This window comes from Hyla sarda, chromosome 11 (assembly GCF_029499605.1).
Source record: "Hyla sarda isolate aHylSar1 chromosome 11, aHylSar1.hap1, whole genome shotgun sequence".
Classification (NCBI taxonomy): Eukaryota; Metazoa; Chordata; class Amphibia; order Anura; family Hylidae; genus Hyla; species Hyla sarda.
This window is the reverse complement of record NC_079199.1, coordinates 46,236,443-46,255,354: the sequence shown is the minus strand read 5'-3', so window position 1 is coordinate 46,255,354 and position 18,912 is coordinate 46,236,443. Positions and strand designations below refer to the sequence as shown.

The following is an 18,912-nucleotide window of genomic DNA, read 5'->3' as shown; positions in this document are numbered from 1 at the left end:
CTTTTACATCAGCGTTTCTGGCCGCAGCACAGCCCAGCTCATCATTATTCCTCCCCTCTCTCTTCATTACAGAGCGGGGAGAAGAGGGAGAGGCGGAGGAATATTGATGAGGCGGGGGCTCTGCGGCCAGAAACGCTGACGTCAGAGTGCCAGTTAGCCCGGTCGGTGCAAGTTAGCACCTCATTTGCATATAGCGAAAATAGAAGATTACGGCAGAACAGCAGGGCGGATAGGATCCAACTGATCAGCGTCCCCCGCACTACCAGCCAGTACCGCTGGTTAGTGCGGGGGAAGAAAGCGGAAAATTTTCCTTTAATAGTTCGGACATTTACGCATGCGGCGATTCCAAATATGTTTGCTTATTTTTGGTAACATTATTTTATATAAAAATGGGGAAAAAGAGGGTCGATTTAACCTTTTATTGGGGGTGGAGGGGCTTTAAACATTTAACATTTTCTTTTTACAAATTTTTTTAGTCCCCATAGGGCAGAGTTTTCCAAATGGTGTGTCTCCAGTTGTTGCAATACTACAACTCCCAGCATGCCTGGACAGCCAAAGGCTGTCCAGGCATGCTGGGAGTTGTAGTTTTGCAACAACTGGAGGCACCCTGTTAGGAAAAAAACTACCATGGGGACTGTTCTACTACCTGCACTGCAATCTAGTGATTGCAGACACTGATCACTGTTGTGCCATAGACACATCACTGATCAGTGTTATCAGCGCTCCATTACTACAGCCTGCAGAGGCTATCAGCATTATTGGAGCGCCGATGGGACAGGACAGAGGCAGGTAGGTAACCTCCGCCTGTCTCAGCTGATCGGGATCCGGCAGCATTATGCCGCCGGTGCCCCGATCAGCTCCACTGAGCTACCGGCAGTCACCTCGGCATTTTAGACACCGCGATCAGCTTTGATTGCCGCGTCTAAAGTGTTAATGCCAGACATCACTCGGATCGGTGATGTCCGGCATTAGACAGCATGAAGAGAGCTGTTTATTAATGGCACCCAGCAGTGGTGGGGTTAATTCACCTCCCAGCGCTGCACACTGCTGGGAGGAGAGACAGTCAGACAGTCGGCCACACAGTGAAGGGACCGGGCCGTGCTGCAGGGAACAAACTTACCGCCGGAGCCTGGCTCTGCTCGCTTAATTGTCTGCTCCCGTGCGACCCACTGTATAATCGCACACATCAGAGGCACGTCCTGATATGCTGCCTGCTAGTGAAAACTGGCAGGCAGCATATAACTGCAATGCTTTGGAATACTAAGTATTCCAAAGCATTAAAAAGTGTAAATAATAAAAAAAAAAAAAAAAATAAGTGTAAAAATAAATAAAAATGTAATAAAAGTGTAAAACAAATAAAAATAAAATAAAAAAATATATATATTATATATATATTAAAAATACATTTATTAAATGAATCTAATTTAAAAAAATGCATAATGTGTAGGATCGCATTGGCGGACATCCACAGCATGTAATATGCTGCGGATGTCCACCATGTGATCCTACACATTATGCAGCAGTCACGGTAATGAGCTCCCAGCTGCGGCTGGGTAGCTTTGTGTGTCCACTCATAGCGGCGGATTTCCCGTCAGCAGTCATGAGCGGACACACTGAGCTACCCAGCCGCAGCAGTGATGGATATATTCGCCATGAGCGGGTGCTTATTCCCATAACATGGCGGATATATCCATCAGGAGCCTTAACTGTCACAGACAGACGCGTTATACCCCCAGCCGACCAAGGACTAATCAGAGAGGTCCCTGGTGCAGCCAATAACTTGTAGGGGTGCGGTATATAAATGGGGTCACTTGTGGGGGTGGGGGTACTGTTCTGCCCTGAAAGCCATATGGCGCTCCTCTCCTGAGTCCTACCACGCGGCCAAGGAACCATATATGGCCTAAGCGGGGGTATTTCCGAACATGGGACAAGCAGCTAAATAAAATATAGGGTGCATTTCTTTCAATATCAGAAGTGATGTACAAAAAATATGCCCCCCAAATGATGCATTTGTGCAAAATTGCAAATTTCGAATTTTTAACAGACTTTGTAATAATTCCTGCCAAAAAACTATGGTGTTAAAATACTCACTGTACCCCCTAGCGAATACCTTAAGGGGTCTAGTTTTTAAAATGGGGTCATTTGGGGGGTTGTTCCTATGTTCTACTACCTTTTAATTTCTGCAAACCTTGCATAGCACACAAAAAAAGATGTACTTTTCAAATTTTCTAAATTTCAAGTTAAATTGTTAGGCTTCTAACTAATTTAAAATGTTAATTAAAAACAAAAAAAAGACGTCAAAATAAAGTAGACATCTGAAAGTATAAGTTTCATAAACTATTTTGTCAGTATGTATAATTATATGCACCCTATTAGTGTTAAAATAGCAAAAAATCTTAATTTTTTGTAAAAATTTCATGATTTTTTGCATTATAAAAAAAACTACAAATGATATCGGCTTACTTTTACTATGTACATGAAGGACAACTTGTGACAAAAAAACAATGTCAGAATTATTGTGATTGGCTAAACGTTACCAGAGTTATTCTCTAATAAAGACAGACATCCCCGATTTGAAAAAACAGGCCTGGTCTTTCAGGGGCGTACAGGTTTACTTGTATTGGTCCTTAAGGGCGTGTAGCAGTGTAATTCAAGAAAACCTGCCATGTTAGGTATTGATACAGGAGATGGTAATGGTCACATAACTTGGCAGATGCCATTTTAGAATAAAGTGTGTAACCACTAATATGGCTTCCATTTGGTGTCACAATGGAGTAACCCAACTTTCCTAGAATTTTGAATGGAACAGTATGCTCTTATACTTCACTGCAGTCACATGTCTCAAACAGCTAACTGACAAGTATTGGTTGTCACCCAACTTTCCAAGACTCCTGAAAGGCAAGTCTACCAAGAAAGGTTAATGACAGGTAACTGGACTGAACTGCCATTGAGAATCATGTGCCTCTATGCTTACCATTGGTAGTCAGCTTTTCCATACCCCTGAACAACACATTATACGCCTATAACCTCCTATCAGGTGCTTAGTATTCGTAGTCCCCTGCTTTCTCGGCTTGGCACATTATACTGTTATAAACTCTTATCAGGTGCCTCTGTGCTTGGTACTGGTGATCACCCAGCTTTCCAGGCCACACACAGGCGGTAGGAGTAGGCTGATGACACGTCCTGCACACAGGACATCTGCGGCAGCGCCGGTCATGTGACCCTGCCCCCTCTTCTCCCCCCCACCGCACTCCTGACTCGTCTGTACGTGGGGACGTCACAGCGGGGCCGTCTACTACCCGCCCAGCCGGTGTCTACAGCAGCTGCCGCAGGCCGCATAGTGCGTGCATAGGAGAGCACGGGGAGCGGGGCATTGTGGGTAAGCGCTGGGAGCCGTTTGTCGTTCGCTTCCTGTGGAATTTTCCATGCGAGGGCGGGAAAGAGCAGGGGGCGGAGCCTGCGGCGGCAGGGAGTTTATGGCGGCGGGGTTACCGCGGATTGTTTACATGGCCTATGTGTATTGTGTTGTGTGCTCGTGGTGCTGTGATAGAATATAACACAATAAAATCCATATGAAACATCTTATGTGTAGACAGTAGCCCGTACTCTACAATGGAGCTGTACTAATAAAACGCATGCGTCCATGATGTTATGTTACAAATCCACTACATAGAAAGTTTGCTTCAGGGTGGTGCATGCTTTTTTTGTTTGCATGTTATTTGGCTGCACAATTTTAGTCAGATCGAGGCCTGGACAAAGCAGAGGTTGTGATTTATCGCAGTGTGTACAGCCATACTAAGGAAAGGTTCACACATTTTCTGCTGCAGATTGTTTAATTTACTATTAGCACATCTGCTGCAGAAAATCCTCAGCAAAATCCACACGTGTGAACCCTAAATAAGGCTGGGTTCACACTACGTTTTTGTAATACAGTTCCCGTATACGTTTTCAATTTGAAAACCGTATGTAACCATATTGAAAACCATATGCATCGACTCTCCATTGAAAACCTTATGCATCCGGTTGTGTCCATTTTGCATCCTATACGGTTTTGTCATGTGTTTTTTTCCTGTACCCAAAATCGTAGCCTACCACATTTTTTGGTCCAGGTAAAAAAATGTATTGAAACGTATACATTTTTTTTTTTTTACATGGGAACCATTGGGAACCATATGTGTGTACGGTTCCCTACGGTTTTCACCATACGGTTTATGACTTTTCACGTTTTTTTTCTTGGAATTTCAATCCAACAAGTGAAACTTTATTCATAATGGAGTGAAAAGTTAAAGACATATAAGTTTTTTTCTTTTCTTAGAAAACGGATGCAACTGGACATCATTTTCCAAACCGTATACGGATTAAAATTTGTACACACGTTTTGATACAGTTTAGTCCGGTTTTGAGGAATCCGTTTTTTTATCAAAAACCTGACACGGGAACTGTATTGCAAAAAGGTGGTGTGAACCCAGCCCAAGGTTGCATTCACACTGTGGTTGGAGCGTACGGCTGCCAGATCCGGCTGGGGGAGGGGCCAAACTCCATTGACTTTAATGAGCCGACCAGAGTCAAACAGTGACTCAGGTCGGCTCATTTCTGGCCCATATCCAGTTTTGTGACCGGACTTAAAACCGCAGTAAACTACGGTTTTAGGTCCAATCACAAAACAGATACGGGGTAAAAATGAGCCGACCGGAGTCACTTTTTGACTCCTGTCAACTCATTAAAGTCAATGGAGTTTGGCACTGGTCCGGCTGGGGTACAGGAGAGCACGGTTTTCCCCTCCCCCAGCCGGATCCGGCAGCCATACGCTCCAACCACGGTGTGAATGCAGCCTTAGTAGGGTTTCCACCTTTCTTGCAAAAAAAATACCGGCTTTACTAATTTGCATAATTAATTATATATGCGTAACATCACAGGATACACATATGCGGGGGGGGGGGGGGAGATTTTGTCCTATTCTGACCCCTATAACTTTATTATTTCTCCTTATACAGGACTGTATGAGGGCTACTTTTTGGGGCCCCGATCTGTAGTTTTTAATAGTACCATTTTTTTTTATGGTACTTTTTAATCGCTTTTTTTTAAATTAAATTCTGGAGTTGCAGTTATTCCCTGATGCCCTAATACAGCCTGTGGCTCAGCAGCTGCCCAAAACGAAAACTACAACTCCATGCATGTTGGATTATATAGTAGTATATAGTATAGGTCAGTGTTAACAAACCAGAGGTGCCTCCAGCTGTTTCAAAACTACAACTCTCAGCATGCCCGGACAGCCACATATTTGTCCCCCGTTCCATGTCCCTCACATTTAATGGCCCCGTTCTGTGTCCTCACATATAATGCTTCCCAAGTTGTAATAATGCCCCTAGTGCTAGAGTGCACCAAACATTTAAAAAAAAAAAACTACAATTTTACTCACCTAATCCGCATGTGAGCCACAGGGATGGGACCACCGGGCAGGCCCAATTACATCATTGCATACAGCCTGTCAGCTGCCCAAAATGAAATCTACAACTCCATGCATGTTGGATTATATAGTAGTATAAAGTATAGGTCAGTGTTAACCAACCAGAGGTGCCTCCAGCTGTTTCAAAACTACAACTCCCAGCATGCCCGGACAGCTGTTGGCTGTCCGGGCATGCTGGGAGTTGTGTTTTGCAACAGCTAGAAGTGCTCTGGTTGGGAAAAACTAGTATAGTATATGGTGCAACATTCCAGGAGTTGGAGCATTGGTTGGATAAATACTGTCTATTGCATTGCCAGTATTTTTAACATATAGTAATAATGCCCCATCCTGTGCCACCACATAATAATAATGCCCCCTGTCTGGGGCCCCCCATATAATTATGCCCCTTGTTCTGTTCTCCCTACATAATAATAATAATGCCCCCGGTCCTGTGCCCCCCATATAATAAGGCCCCTTGTTCTGTTCTCCCTACATAATAATAATAATGCCTCCTGTCCTGTGCCCCCCACATATAATTATGCCCCTTGTTCTGTTCTCCCTACATAATAATAATGCCCCCGGTCCTGTGCCCCCACATATAATTATACCCCTTGTTCTGTTCTCCCTACATTATAATAATGCCCCCGGTCCTGTGCCCCCATATAATAAGGCCCCTTGTTCTGTTCTCCTTACATAATAATAATGCCCCCAGTCCTGTGCCCCCACATATAATTATACCCCTTGTTCTGTTCTCCCTACATAATAATAATGCCACCTGTCCTGTGCCCCCCATATAATTATGCCCCTTGTTCTGTTCTCCCTACATAATAATAATGCCCCCTGTCCTGTGCCCCCACATATAATAATAATTCCCCGTCCTTTTCCCCTACATAATCACAATGGCCCTGCCATGTGCCCATCACATTTAAGGCCCCCAATCTTTTGCCCATCACAAATATTGCCCCGTCATGTGCCCCTCACAAATAATGCCTGTTCTGTGCCCCTCACATATAATGTTCCTGTCATGTGCTCCTCACATATAATGCCCCTGTCCTGTGCCCCTCACTTATAATGCCCCTGTTCTTTGCCCCTCACATATAATGCCCCCATTCATTTCCCCTTACATATCATGCCCCGTTCTGTGCCCCTCACATATTAGTCCCCTGATCTGTGCCCCTCACATATAATGCCCCCATTCATTTCCCCTTACATATCTTGCCCCGCTCTGTGCCCCTCACATATTAGTCCCACGTTCTATGTCCCTCACATATAATGGCCCCGTTCTGTGTCCTCACATATAATGCTTCCCAAGTTGTAATAATGCCCCTAGTGCCATAGTGCACCTAACATTGGCAAGCCCAATTACATCATTGCATACAGCCTGTGGCTCAGCAGCTGCCCAAAATGAAATCTACAACTCCATGCATGTTGGATTATATAGTAGTATAAAGTATAGGTCAGTGTTAACCAACCAGAGGTGCCTCCAGCTGTTTCAAAACTACAACTCCCAGCATGCCCGGACAGCAAACGGCTGCCCGGGCATGCTGGGAGTTGTAGTTTTGCAACAGCTAGAAGTGCTCTGGTTGGGAAACACTAGTATAGTATATGGTGCAACATTCCGGGAGTTGGAGGATTGGTTGGATAAATACTGTCTATTGCATTGCATGGCAAGGTGGCCATAATACCCGGTTCTATGCCAGTGTTTCCCAACCAGTGTGCCTCCAGCGATTGCAAAACTACAACTCCCAGGGCTGTCCGGGCATGCTAGGAGTTGTAGTTTTGCAACTGTTGAAGGTTCACTGGTTGGGCACACTACGACGATTCTGAGGGCAGCTAGGGCAAGAACAGGGTGGACATTTCCCATCCACATAGACAGCAATGTATTCTGTGGTATTCTGTTGAAAAAAAAATGAATATGTTTATTCTTTTGGCAGAGGAATTTAAAGGGGTATTCCGGCCATAGACATCTTGGGGGAGATTTATCAAAAACTGTGCAGAGGAAAAATTGCCCAGTTGCCCATAGCAACCAATCAGATCAGTTCTTTCATTTTGCAGAGGCCTTGTTAAAAATATAAGAAGGGTTCTGATTGGTTGCTATGGGCAACTGGTCAACTTTTCCTCTGCACTGGTTTTGATAAATCTCCCCCCTTATCCCCTATCCAAAGGATAGGGGATAAGATGTCTGATTGTGGGAAGCCCACCGCTGGGACCCCTGCGATCTCCATGCAGCACTTGCTTTCTATGCTGGGCTGCTGCACCAGTCTCGGAAACCTCTATGTTTCTGGGACTGCCGTCACGCCCCCTCGCATAGACATGAATGGAGGGGGCGTGGCTTGACGTCACATCTCCAGTCCCGGAAACACAGAGGTTTCCGAGACTGGAGCAGCAGCCCAGCATAGAATGCGGGTGCTGCACAGAGATCGCAAGGGAGCCCAGCGGCGGGCTTTCCGCAATCAGACATCTTATCCCCTATCCTTTGGATAGGGGATAAGATTCCTATGGTCGGAATACCCCTTTAAGTGGCGGAAAGCTCTGCTGCTGAAATTTCAGCACATTTTCAACAGCAGAGATTCCACTGCTAAAATCTGCTGCGGACAACCCACAGAGATGAACAGTGCACTGATATGTTGCATACCGCACGTGGAAAACTATGAAGGTCTGATTCTCTGAGCCCCAATCTCTATGAAGTGTATTGGCTATAAATTCATGTAGAATTCCATGCAGAAATTCTGGCGTGTGAACATAGCCTAAAATTTTTTCGTGTATGCACCAACCTTGCATCAGCTTCTAATTCAAAATAAAATCTTGTACAACTTTGCTTGGCAAATATGACCTTTATTCCTCAGTAAAGCCGTGTTATTCTTTTGCTAAACACTTATGACAATAGATCTTTGTTTTTGGCAGGAAAAATGGATCAATCTAGCCACAGTCTGGTTCTTCTGCAGCAGCTGAATATGCAGCGAGAGTTTGGATTCCTCTGTGACTGCACAGTAGCCATCGGGGATGTGTATTTTAAAGCACACAGGGCTGTTCTTGCTGCTTTTTCCAACTATTTCAAGATGATCTTCATTCATCAAACCAGGTGCTGAAATGTATTTTATTTGTTTCAAGTTTGCTTTTTTTTTTTTTATTGCTTGCATTCTTCTGCTATTCTCTTCTTCTTCTTTATATCTTCACATAAAACTTTTTATTTTATAGCCCTAGGAAGTCAAACAAACTTGGCATATAAGCATTCGGGGGAGATTTATCAAAACCTGTGCAAAGGAAAAGTTGATCATGCAACCAATCAGATCGCTTCTTTCATTTTGCAGAGACCTTGTTAAAAATGAAAGAAGCAATCTGATTGGTTTTGATAAATCTCCTCCTCATAGTAGGCACAGTATATATCACCCGCTCTAAACTTTTGTTTTGGATGATCTGAGCACCAAATAGTTTAAATAGTTGTTTCCTCAAACTAAGCCCCTCTTAGGCTATGTTCACAAGGCAGAATTTCTGCATGGAATTCTGCATGAAAAATTTGAATTAATTTATAGACAATTACCTTCAATAGAATTCCTGCAGCTGAAATTCTGCTGTGTGAATGGGACAGCAGTGTCACGATGCCGGCTGGCAGGTAGTGGATCCTCTGTGCCAGAGAGGGATTGGCGTGGACCGTGCTAGTGGATCGGTTCTAAGTCACTACTGGTTTTCACCAGAGCCCGCCGCAAAGCGGGATGGTCTTGCTGCGGCGGTAGTGACCAGGTCGTATCCACTAGCAACGGCTCAACCTCTCTGACTGCTGAAGATAGGCGCGGTACAAGGGAGTAGACAGAAGCAAGGTCGGACGTAGCAGAAGGTCGGGGCAGGCAGCAAGGATCGTAGTCGGGGGCAACGGCAGGAGGTCTGGAACACAGGCTAGGAACACACAAGGAAACGCTTTCACTGGCACAATGGCAACAAGATCCGGCGAGGGAGTGAAGGGGAAGTGAAGTATAAATAGGGAGTGCACAGGTGAACACACTAATTGGAACCACTGCGCCAATCAGCGGCGCAGTGGCCCTTTAAATCGCAGAGACCCGGCGCGCGCGCGCCCTAGGGAGCGGGGCCGCGCGCGCCGGGACAGGACAGACGGAGAGCGAGTCAGGTACGGGAGCCGGGGTGCGCATCGCGAGCGGGCGCTACCCGCATCGCGAATCGCATCCCGGCTGGAGACGGTATCGCAGCGCACCGGGTCAGTAGAGCTGCCCGGAGCGCTGCGGTAGCGAGAGAGAAGCGAGCGCTCCGGGGAGGAGCGGGGACCCGGGGCGCTCGGCGTAACAGTACCCCCCCCCTTGGGTCTCCCCCTCTTCTTAGAGCCTGAGAACCTGAGGAGCAGACTTTTGTCTAGGATGTTGTCCTCAGGTTCCCAGGATCTCTCTTCAGGTCCACAGCCCTCCCAATCCACCAAAAAGAACTTTTTTCCTCTGATCGTCTTGGAGGCCAGTATCTCTTTCACCGAGAAGACGTCAGAAGAACCGGAGACAGGAGTGGGAGAAACTAACTTGGGAGAGAAACGGTTGATGATGAGTGGTTTAAGAAGAGAGACATGAAAGGCATTAGGAATACGGAGAGAAGGAGGAAGAAGAAGTTTGTAAGAGACAGGATTAATTTGGCACAAGACTTTGAAAGGACCAAGATAGCGTGGACCCAGTTTGTAACTGGGGACACGAAAGCGGACATATTTAGCGGAGAGCCATACCTTGTCTCCGGGAGCAAAAATGGGGGGAGCTCTTCTTTTCTTATCGGCAAACTTTTTCATGCGAGATGAAGCCTGTAAAAGAGAATCTTGGGTCTCTTTCCATATGATGGAAAGATCACGAGTCACTTCATCTACAGCGGGCAAACCAGAGGGCAAGGGAGTAGGAAGGGGGGGAAGAGGGTGACGGCCGTACACCACGAAAAATGGGGATTTGGAGGAAGATTCAGAGACTCTAAAATTATACGAGAATTCGGCCCATGGTAGAAGATCTGCCCAATCATCCTGGCGGGAGGAAACAAAATGTCGTAAATAATCACCCAAGACCTGGTTAATTCTTTCCACTTGTCCATTGGATTGAGGATGATATGCAGAAGAAAAGTTTAATTTAATCTTAAGTTGTTTACAGAGAGCCCTCCAGAATTTTGACACAAATTGGACGCCTCTATCCGAGACTATCTGTGTAGGCAACCCGTGAAGACGAAAAATGTGTACAAAAAATTGTTTAGCCAACTGAGGCGCTGAAGGAAGACCAGGAAGAGGGATGAAATGTGCCATCTTGGAGAATCGATCAACGACCACCCAAACAACAGTGTTGCCACGGGATGGGGGTAGGTCTGTAATAAAATCCATACCAATCAGAAACCAAGGCTGTTCGGGGACAGGCAGAGGATGAAGAAAACCAGCGGGCTTCTGGCGAGGAGTCTTATCCCGGGCACAGACAGTGCAGGCTCGCACAAAGTCCACGACATCCGTCTCCAGAGTCGGCCACCAATAGAAGCGAGAGATGAGTTGCACAGATTTCTTGATGCCTACATGACCTGCGAGATGGGAGGAGTGACCCCATTTGAGGATTCCGAGGCGTTGGCGTGGAGAGACGAAGGTCTTTCCTGGAGGAGTTTGCCTGATGGAGGCTGGAGAAGTGGAAATCAGGCAGTCAGGAGGAATGATGTGTTGCGGAGAGAGTTCAACTTCCGAGGCATCCGAGGAACGAGAGAGAGCATCGGCCCTAATGTTCTTATCGGCAGGCCGAAAGTGAATTTCAAAATTAAATCGGGCAAAGAACAGAGACCACCTGGCCTGGCGAGGATTCAGCCGTTGGGCAGACTGGAGATAGGAGAGGTTCTTGTGATCGGTGTAAATAATAACTGGAAATCTTGATCCCTCCAGCAGATGCCTCCATTCCTCAAGTGCTAATTTAATGGCTAGAAGCTCTTGATCCCCGATGGAGTAGTTTCTCTCCGCCGGAGAGAAGGTCCTAGAAAAAAACCCACAAGTAACAGCATGCCCGGAAGAATTTTTTTGTAGAAGGACCGCTCCAGCTCCTACAGAGGAGGCATCAACCTCCAATAGGAAGGGTTTAGAAGGGTCAGGTCTGGAGAGCACGGGAGCCGAAGAAAAGGCAGACTTGAGCCGTTTAAAGGCGTCTTCCGCTTGAGGAGGCCAAGACTTGGGATTGGCATTCTTTTTGGTTAAAGCCACGATAGGGGCCACAACGGTAGAAAAATGTGGAATAAATTGCCTGTAATAATTGGCGAACCCCAAAAAACGTTGGATAGCACGGAGTCCGGAGGGGCGTGGCCAATCTAAGACGGCAGAGAGTTTGTCTGGATCCATTTGTAGTCCCTGGCCAGAGACCAAGTATCCTAGGAAAGGAAGAGATTGGCATTCAAACAGACATTTCTCTATCTTGGCATAAAGTTGATTGTCACGAAGTCTCTGAAGAACCATACGGACATGCTGGCGGTGTTCTTCTAGATTGGCAGAAAAAATCAGGATATCGTCCAGATATACAACAACACAGGAGTATAAGAGATCACGAAAAATTTCATTAACAAAGTCTTGGAAGACGGCAGGGGCGTTGCACAGGCCAAAGGGCATGACCAGATACTCAAAGTGTCCATCTCTAGTGTTAAATGCCGTTTTCCATTCATCCCCCTCTCTGATGCGGATGAGATTATAAGCACCTCTTAAGTCCAGTTTAGTAAAGATGTGGGCACCTTGGAGGCGATCAAAGAGTTCAGAGATGAGGGGTAGGGGGTAGCGGTTCTTTACCGTGATTTTATTAAGACCGCGGTAGTCAATGCAAGGACGTAGAGAGCCATCTTTTTTGGACACAAAGAAAAATCCGGCTCCGGCAGGAGAGGAGGATTTACGGATAAAGCCTTTTTTTAAATTTTCCTGGATGTACTCCGACATAGCAAGAGTCTCTGGGGCGGACAAAGGATAGATTCTGCCCCGGGGTGGAGTAGTGCCTGGGAGGAGGTCAATAGGACAATCATAAGGCCTGTGAGGAGGTAGAGTCTCAGCTTGTTTTTTGCAAAAAACATCCGCAAAGTCCATATAGGCCTTAGGGAGACCGGTTACAGGGGGAACCACAGAGTCACGGCAAGGGGTACTGGGAACCGGCTTTAGGCAGTCCTTGAAACAAGAGGGCCCCCAACTCTTGATCTCCCCAGTGGACCAATCCAGGGTTGGGGAATGGAGTTGAAGCCAGGGTAGTCCAAGGAGGATTTCGGAAGTGCAATTGGGGAGGACCAAAAATTCAATCTTCTCGTGATGAGGTCCGATGCACATTAGAAGGGGCTCCGTGCGGAAACGTATGGTACAGTCCAATCTTTCATTGTTTACACAATTGATGTAGAGGGGTCTGGCGAGACTGGTCACTGGGATGTTGAACCTGTTGACGAGAGAGGCCAAAATAAAATTTCCTGCAGATCCGGAATCCAAGAAGGCCATAGTAGAGAAGGATAAGGCAGAGGCAGATATCCGCACAGGCACAGTAAGACGTGGAGAAGCAGAGTAGACATCAAGGACTGTCTCACCTTTGTGCGGAGTCAGCGTACGTCTTTCCAGGCGGGGAGGACGGATAGGACAATCCTTCAGGAAGTGTTCGGTACTGGCACAGTACAGGCAGAGATTCTCCATGCGGCGTCGTGTCCTCTCTTGAGGTGTCAGGCGAGACCGGTCGACCTGCATAGCCTCCACGGCGGGAGGCACAGGAACGGATTGCAGGGGACCAGAGGAGAGAGGAGCCGGGGAGAAAAAACGCCTTGTGCGAACAAAGTCCATATCCTGGCGGAGCTCCTGACGCCTTTCGGAAAAACGCATGTCAATGCGAGTGGCAAGATGGATGAGTTCATGTAGGTTAGCAGGGATTTCTCGTGCGGCCAGAACATCTTTAATGTTGCTGGATAGGCCTTTTTTAAAGGTCGCGCAGAGGGCCTCATTATTCCAGGATAATTCTGAAGCAAGAGTACGGAATTGTACGGCGTACTCGCCAACGGAAGAATTACCCTGGACCAGGTTCAACAGGGCAGTCTCAGCAGAAGAGGCTCGGGCAGGTTCCTCAAAGACACTTCGAATTTCCGAGAAGAAGGAGTGTATAGAGGCAGTGACGGGGTCATTGCGGTCCCAGAGCGGTGTGGCCCATGACAGAGCTTTTCCAGACAGAAGGCTGACTACGAAAGCCACCTTAGACCTTTCAGTAGGAAACTGGTCCGACATCATCTCCAAGTGCAGGGAACATTGGGAAAGAAAGCCACGGCAGAATTTAGAGTCCCCATCAAATTTATCCGGCAAGGATAGTCGTAGGCCAGAAGCGGCCACTCGCTGCGGAGGAGGTGCAGGAGCTGGCGGAGGAGATGATTGCTGAAGCTGTGGTACTAGCTGCTGTAGCATCACGGTCAGTTGAGACAGCTGTTGGCCTTGTTGCGCTATCTGTTGTGACTGCTGGGCGACCACCGTGGTGAGGTCGGCGACAACTGGCAGAGGAACTTCAGCGGGATCCATGGCCGGATCTACTGTCACGATGCCGGCTGGCAGGTAGTGGATCCTCTGTGCCAGAGAGGGATTGGCGTGGACCGTGCTAGTGGATCGGTTCTAAGTCACTACTGGTTTTCACCAGAGCCCGCCGCAAAGCGGGATGGTCTTGCTGCGGCGGTAGTGACCAGGTCGTATCCACTAGCAACGGCTCAACCTCTCTGACTGCTGAAGATAGGCGCGGTACAAGGGAGTAGACAGAAGCAAGGTCGGACGTAGCAGAAGGTCGGGGCAGGCAGCAAGGATCGTAGTCGGGGGCAACGGCAGGAGGTCTGGAACACAGGCTAGGAACACACAAGGAAACGCTTTCACTGGCACAATGGCAACAAGATCCGGCGAGGGAGTGAAGGGGAAGTGAAGTATAAATAGGGAGTGCACAGGTGAACACACTAATTGGAACCACTGCGCCAATCAGCGGCGCAGTGGCCCTTTAAATCGCAGAGACCCGGCGCGCGCGCGCCCTAGGGAGCGGGGCCGCGCGCGCCGGGACAGGACAGACGGAGAGCGAGTCAGGTACGGGAGCCAGGGTGCGCATCGCGAGCGGGCGCTACCCGCATCGCGAATCGCATCCCGGCTGGAGACGGTATCGCAGCGCACCGGGTCAGTAGAGCTGCCCGGAGCGCTGCGGTAGCGAGAGAGAAGCGAGCGCTCCGGGGAGGAGCGGGGACCCGGGGCGCTCGGCGTAACAAGCAGAATCCCATTGAAGTGTATTAGCTATAAATTCGTGCCAAATTTTCATGCAGAATTCCTTGCAGAAATTCTGGCATGTGAACAAAGCCTCGGGGGATGTTCACATGGTGGAATGTATGTGCGGAATTCCACCAGATGATTTCATTGGGATTCTGTTGCACTGTACAATTGGTCCTACAAAAAACAAACCCTTATATGGGTCTGTATATTAAAGGGCAAGGAGGAAAAATGAAAGCGCAAAAACAAAAATTGGCAAGGTGCTTAAGGGGTTAAAGAATAATGGCACATGATTTGGTCCTGATTTTCAGCTTTTCTCGAACTTGAAATTTTAAAGTATGATGGTCTGCTTAGTGATGAATTGTCTACTTTGTGATGAATAGGGATTGTCTGGTTTAGAAGCATGCTGTGAGGTAACAATGTCTGTTTATAGTTTTATCACCATTCTTACCTACTATTAATGTTTTATTTCTCTTGCAGTGAATGCATTAAGATTCAGCCGACTGACATTCAACCAGACATATTCAGCTACCTTTTACATGTCATGTACACAGGGAAGAGCCCTAAACAAAATGTGGATCAGTACCGACTGGAAGAGGGGATGAAATTTCTTCATGCTAATCTCCTCACAACACCTGCCAGTGAGCCAACACAAGTGTTACCTTCAGACACCATACAGTCATCTAACTTGTATGGAATTCAGATATCAACAGCCCAGAAAACAGCAAAGGAAAGTGTTCATATGAGGAAGAACCAACCAAGTGCAACAAGACCTATGCCACAAGGAGAGCATCCACAGCTACAGTTGTCTCTTGCCATTGGGCTAGAAGGTGTCAGTTCTGAACAGCAAGGCTCACATTTTACTGGCCAGATTGGTGCCACAGTACAGTCAATAGAAGACATCCAAAAGAGTGTAAGGTCCATAAAGCAGGAGACCAGTGAACCTGAAGCTATAAGTTCTCCACACCAGTCACTTCCTTCTTCAGAAGAGGTAGAGCCAAATCTTATTACATCTAGCAACAGAGTTTACTCCTGCCATTACTGTGGTGAGCACTTTGAGTCCCGTGTTATATTAAGAGATCACTTACATATTCATGTATCTCAGTCACTTCCATTTGGAGTTCCAACATCCATCTTAGAGAGTGACGACCTTGGAGAAGTCCATCCTATACTTGAAAACATTGAGAATACTGATGCTTGCCGACTTGGGGGCTACCTTCTAAACAGAACTGAGGAGCCACTTCTGAACACAAGCCATGCAGAACAGCTCCAACTCAATCAATTGTCATTTCTCACAAAAGACACAGATCCTATAGAAGTGAACTTCTCATTTCTACGTAAGAGGAAGTTCAATTGTACAGTGTGTGGGCACAGATTTGCCAGAAGGAGCCAGTTGCTGGAGCATGTATACACACATAAACCAAAGTCACACAATCTGAACAAGTACCAGAGAATTGGTAACCAGTTGGAGCAGAACTTACACAGTTACTGTAATAACATTACTGATATCAGCAAGAAAGATTCTGAGCTGCTACTTGAACCTCCTGAGTTCCTTGAAGAAGAGGAACCCACAGATTCACAGGAGAATGTGGAGTCTGTCCTAGTAGAATGAAGAAAAAAGTTAATATATATATATATATATATATATATATATATATTTATTCTGTTTTCTTTGAGGAAATCCTTTAATATTTTCCAGTGCAGGATAGTTTTATTGAAAGAGATAACCTTTTCTTCTGTATGTTGTAATTATGTTATGGGATTGTCCATGATTACATATTACTTTGCACTGTTACACCAAACAAACCAGAACAAATTTGGAATACATTTAAAAAACATGCTTGCTATGGCTTTCCCCAGAGTTTTTTTTTTTTTTTTTATTGCTTCCCAGAATGGCCACTTAATGTGTTCATGGTCATTGTTCACATATGGTCAGTAGCTTAGTCCCACCTCCTGGATTCTTGTTGTGTATGGGCTGTATGAGAAGACCAAGCATTAAGAATCTGAGCACTAGAGGAAGCTTCATCATACCAGCACTGAATGCATTATGTGAATGGTATAAAATGAAATTGTCAGAACATTAAAATATTGTTATGTTTTGTGTAATCTAGCAAAAATGTAATGTTCAACTGTGGGCAAAACCATTGACATTATGCTCATTTCTAGGACAAAGCAAAAATAGAAGCCCCTCAGGTTGATCCCTTAAAAAGGTTTTCCATCAGGATATTATAAATAGAAATCTACTGCTTGGGATCTCGTTCTGTTACCAAGAACAGAGAGCAAGGCCGAGTTCGGAATCTTCAGAATTGGAGATTCTGGGTGCAGCCAGCGTGCACTGAATCAGTTGGCGAGAGGAACGTGCAGACATTGCCGTCCCTATAGACGGAAATGTCTGCAGAGCGGAAATCTTCCAGAACATTGAACAAGTTTCAAGATTTTTTGAGCAGATTCGAGCAAGTGGAATTTCAAAACAGAATTCTGCTTGGAAATTCCATAGTGTGAACCCGGCCTAAGACTCAGTGTGATGTATAACGTTGTTTTTTATTCTTTGGTGTCGGCCGTCTGCAGACTATTTCCAGACTTTGTGGAGTTCACAGAAAAAATCTGCACCCACTAGGTTCTGTTCGCAACTTCTATGCTTTCCTATACAGTAAAAATGTGTGTTCATTCTATTCAAAAGCGAGGCCAAAAGGCATTCCTGTGATCTCTGTTGGCACAATAATGACCTATGGCTACATTTGTCATATGTATTAGTTGTCCTCCCAGCACAAGAACAGAATATGTTCACATAGTGGGTTGAGTCTTATATGCAGATTTCACCCTATGTATTGCAAATGGTTCAATCTTTAGTTATTTATTTCGCACAAATTTTTTTCTGCTACATGTGAATGGTGTGTTTTAAAACTCTATCTAAATATACTGTACTGTAAAGAGCAGTGGATTTTCAGTGTGGAATCTGCACTGTGTGAATTCACGCTAAATGACACTGCAGTGAACAGCTGTTTGTAAGGAGATGTCCATATAGTTCATTGCAATCAAATTTGTCGCTCAGGGACACTGTCACAATATATGTTTGGTTTGGTTTTTATTAATATCACAAGTTATATTTAAAAAAAAATAATGTTTACTACTTTAGCAGTGTGTTAGACTGTGCTTACACTTGTGCTATAGAGTTCACCTGAGCTTTCCATAAGCTTTTTCAGTTATTGTGCTGTTAAGTGCTCTGGATGCTATGGGCTCTGGGTGACTTAGCAAAATTGGATTTCGTCATTGGGGAAAGACTAATGTACTGGTCTTTTTATGTTTGGTCTATTGGTTTGGGTTTTTTATACATTTCGAGCCCTAGCTGTGTGAGTAACTCCTTGGACATGTCATTCCAGAAAGATGAACCTATCCTGGGAATTTACAGTGTAAATGATGGGCTGAAGGGTCCAGCCTGTCATGTCTATAAGTGTGACTACTCGTCTATGTAATGTGATGCACAATATCTGTGAACCTGATCTTATTACTGAAAATATATGCATGATAGTAAGAACATGTATTCCTTGTTTCTGATTAGCAAGTATATGTTAAAACAATATTCCCTGTTAAAGTATTGACGTGTTTGTTATGGTTTGGCATTCTGTGTTAAATCTTAAATAAATTGTGATGGACAATTGAAACAATAGTTGTGGTTGATTTCCCTATATTTCCTTATGTATTATTATGATAGAGACCTTCAACATGTAGCTCTTCAGCTTATCTGTTATTACACCTGCGCTCTCAGAGCATGCTGGCAAAATTTCCTAAAGAGGTTATTACAAGATCAAAAGTTATTCCCTATACACGGGATAGGAGATAACTTTCTAATTGGTGGGGTCTGACACCCACAGATCCTGAGCACAGTTGTCCCCTAGGTAAATAGATTCATTTTCTATGGGGTTTGAGAACATTGCCAAGCACTGAGTTCAGCACTGTTTTGGAGCCACATTGCCATGATCTACGAAGTTCCAGCGGTTAGATCCTCACGATCAGCTAGTTATACCCTATTTTCTAGATAGGGGATAACTTTTGATCTTGTGATAACCCTTTGAAGTACATACTGCTCTGAAGCCTCATGTACACTGTTATAAAAGCTCCAGTTGGTACTGGCTTATAAACTGGCAGTCAATTGTTTGTCTCTGATCCTTAGTGCAGTGCCGTGTTCATGAGAACATATTCTCATAGCAGGAATAACCCAGATACATTTTATTCTATTTCTGTC

At 45.6% G+C, this 18,912-nt stretch overlaps 1 protein-coding gene across 2 annotated transcripts; it reads left to right on the top strand.

Annotated features, from left to right (window-relative positions):
* Window positions 1-3,232: 3,232 nt before the first annotated feature.
* ZBTB25 (zinc finger and BTB domain containing 25) lies at window positions 3,233-18,354 on the top strand. 2 transcript variants are annotated; one of them, XM_056544934.1, is made up of 3 exons: window positions 3,233-3,379; window positions 8,351-8,528; window positions 15,150-18,353. In XM_056544934.1, the coding sequence occupies exons 2-3, from the start codon at window positions 8,356-8,358 to the stop codon at window positions 16,279-16,281; spliced, it is 1,305 nt and encodes a 434-aa protein (XP_056400909.1). In that variant the 5' UTR covers window positions 3,233-3,379; window positions 8,351-8,355; the 3' UTR covers window positions 16,282-18,353. The 2 variants fall into 2 exon arrangements, with proteins under 2 accessions (XP_056400909.1, XP_056400908.1); XM_056544933.1 differs by lacking the exon at window positions 3,233-3,379 and adding an exon at window positions 5,105-5,205 and having other exon boundaries at window positions 15,150-18,354.
* Window positions 18,355-18,912: the final 558 nt, after the last annotated feature.

Bases quoted from the DNA above. Each gene is read 5' to 3' on its own strand.
- ZBTB25 (XM_056544933.1), top strand. From the start codon at position 5,175: ATGTTGGATTATATAGTAGTATATAGTATAG. The intron at 5,206-8,350 runs GTCAGTGTTAAC...TGTTTTTGGCAG, and splicing joins TATAGTAGTATATAGTATAG to GAAAAATGGATCAATCTAGC. The intron at 8,529-15,149 runs GTGCTGAAATGT...TTTCTCTTGCAG, and splicing joins ATCTTCATTCATCAAACCAG to TGAATGCATTAAGATTCAGC.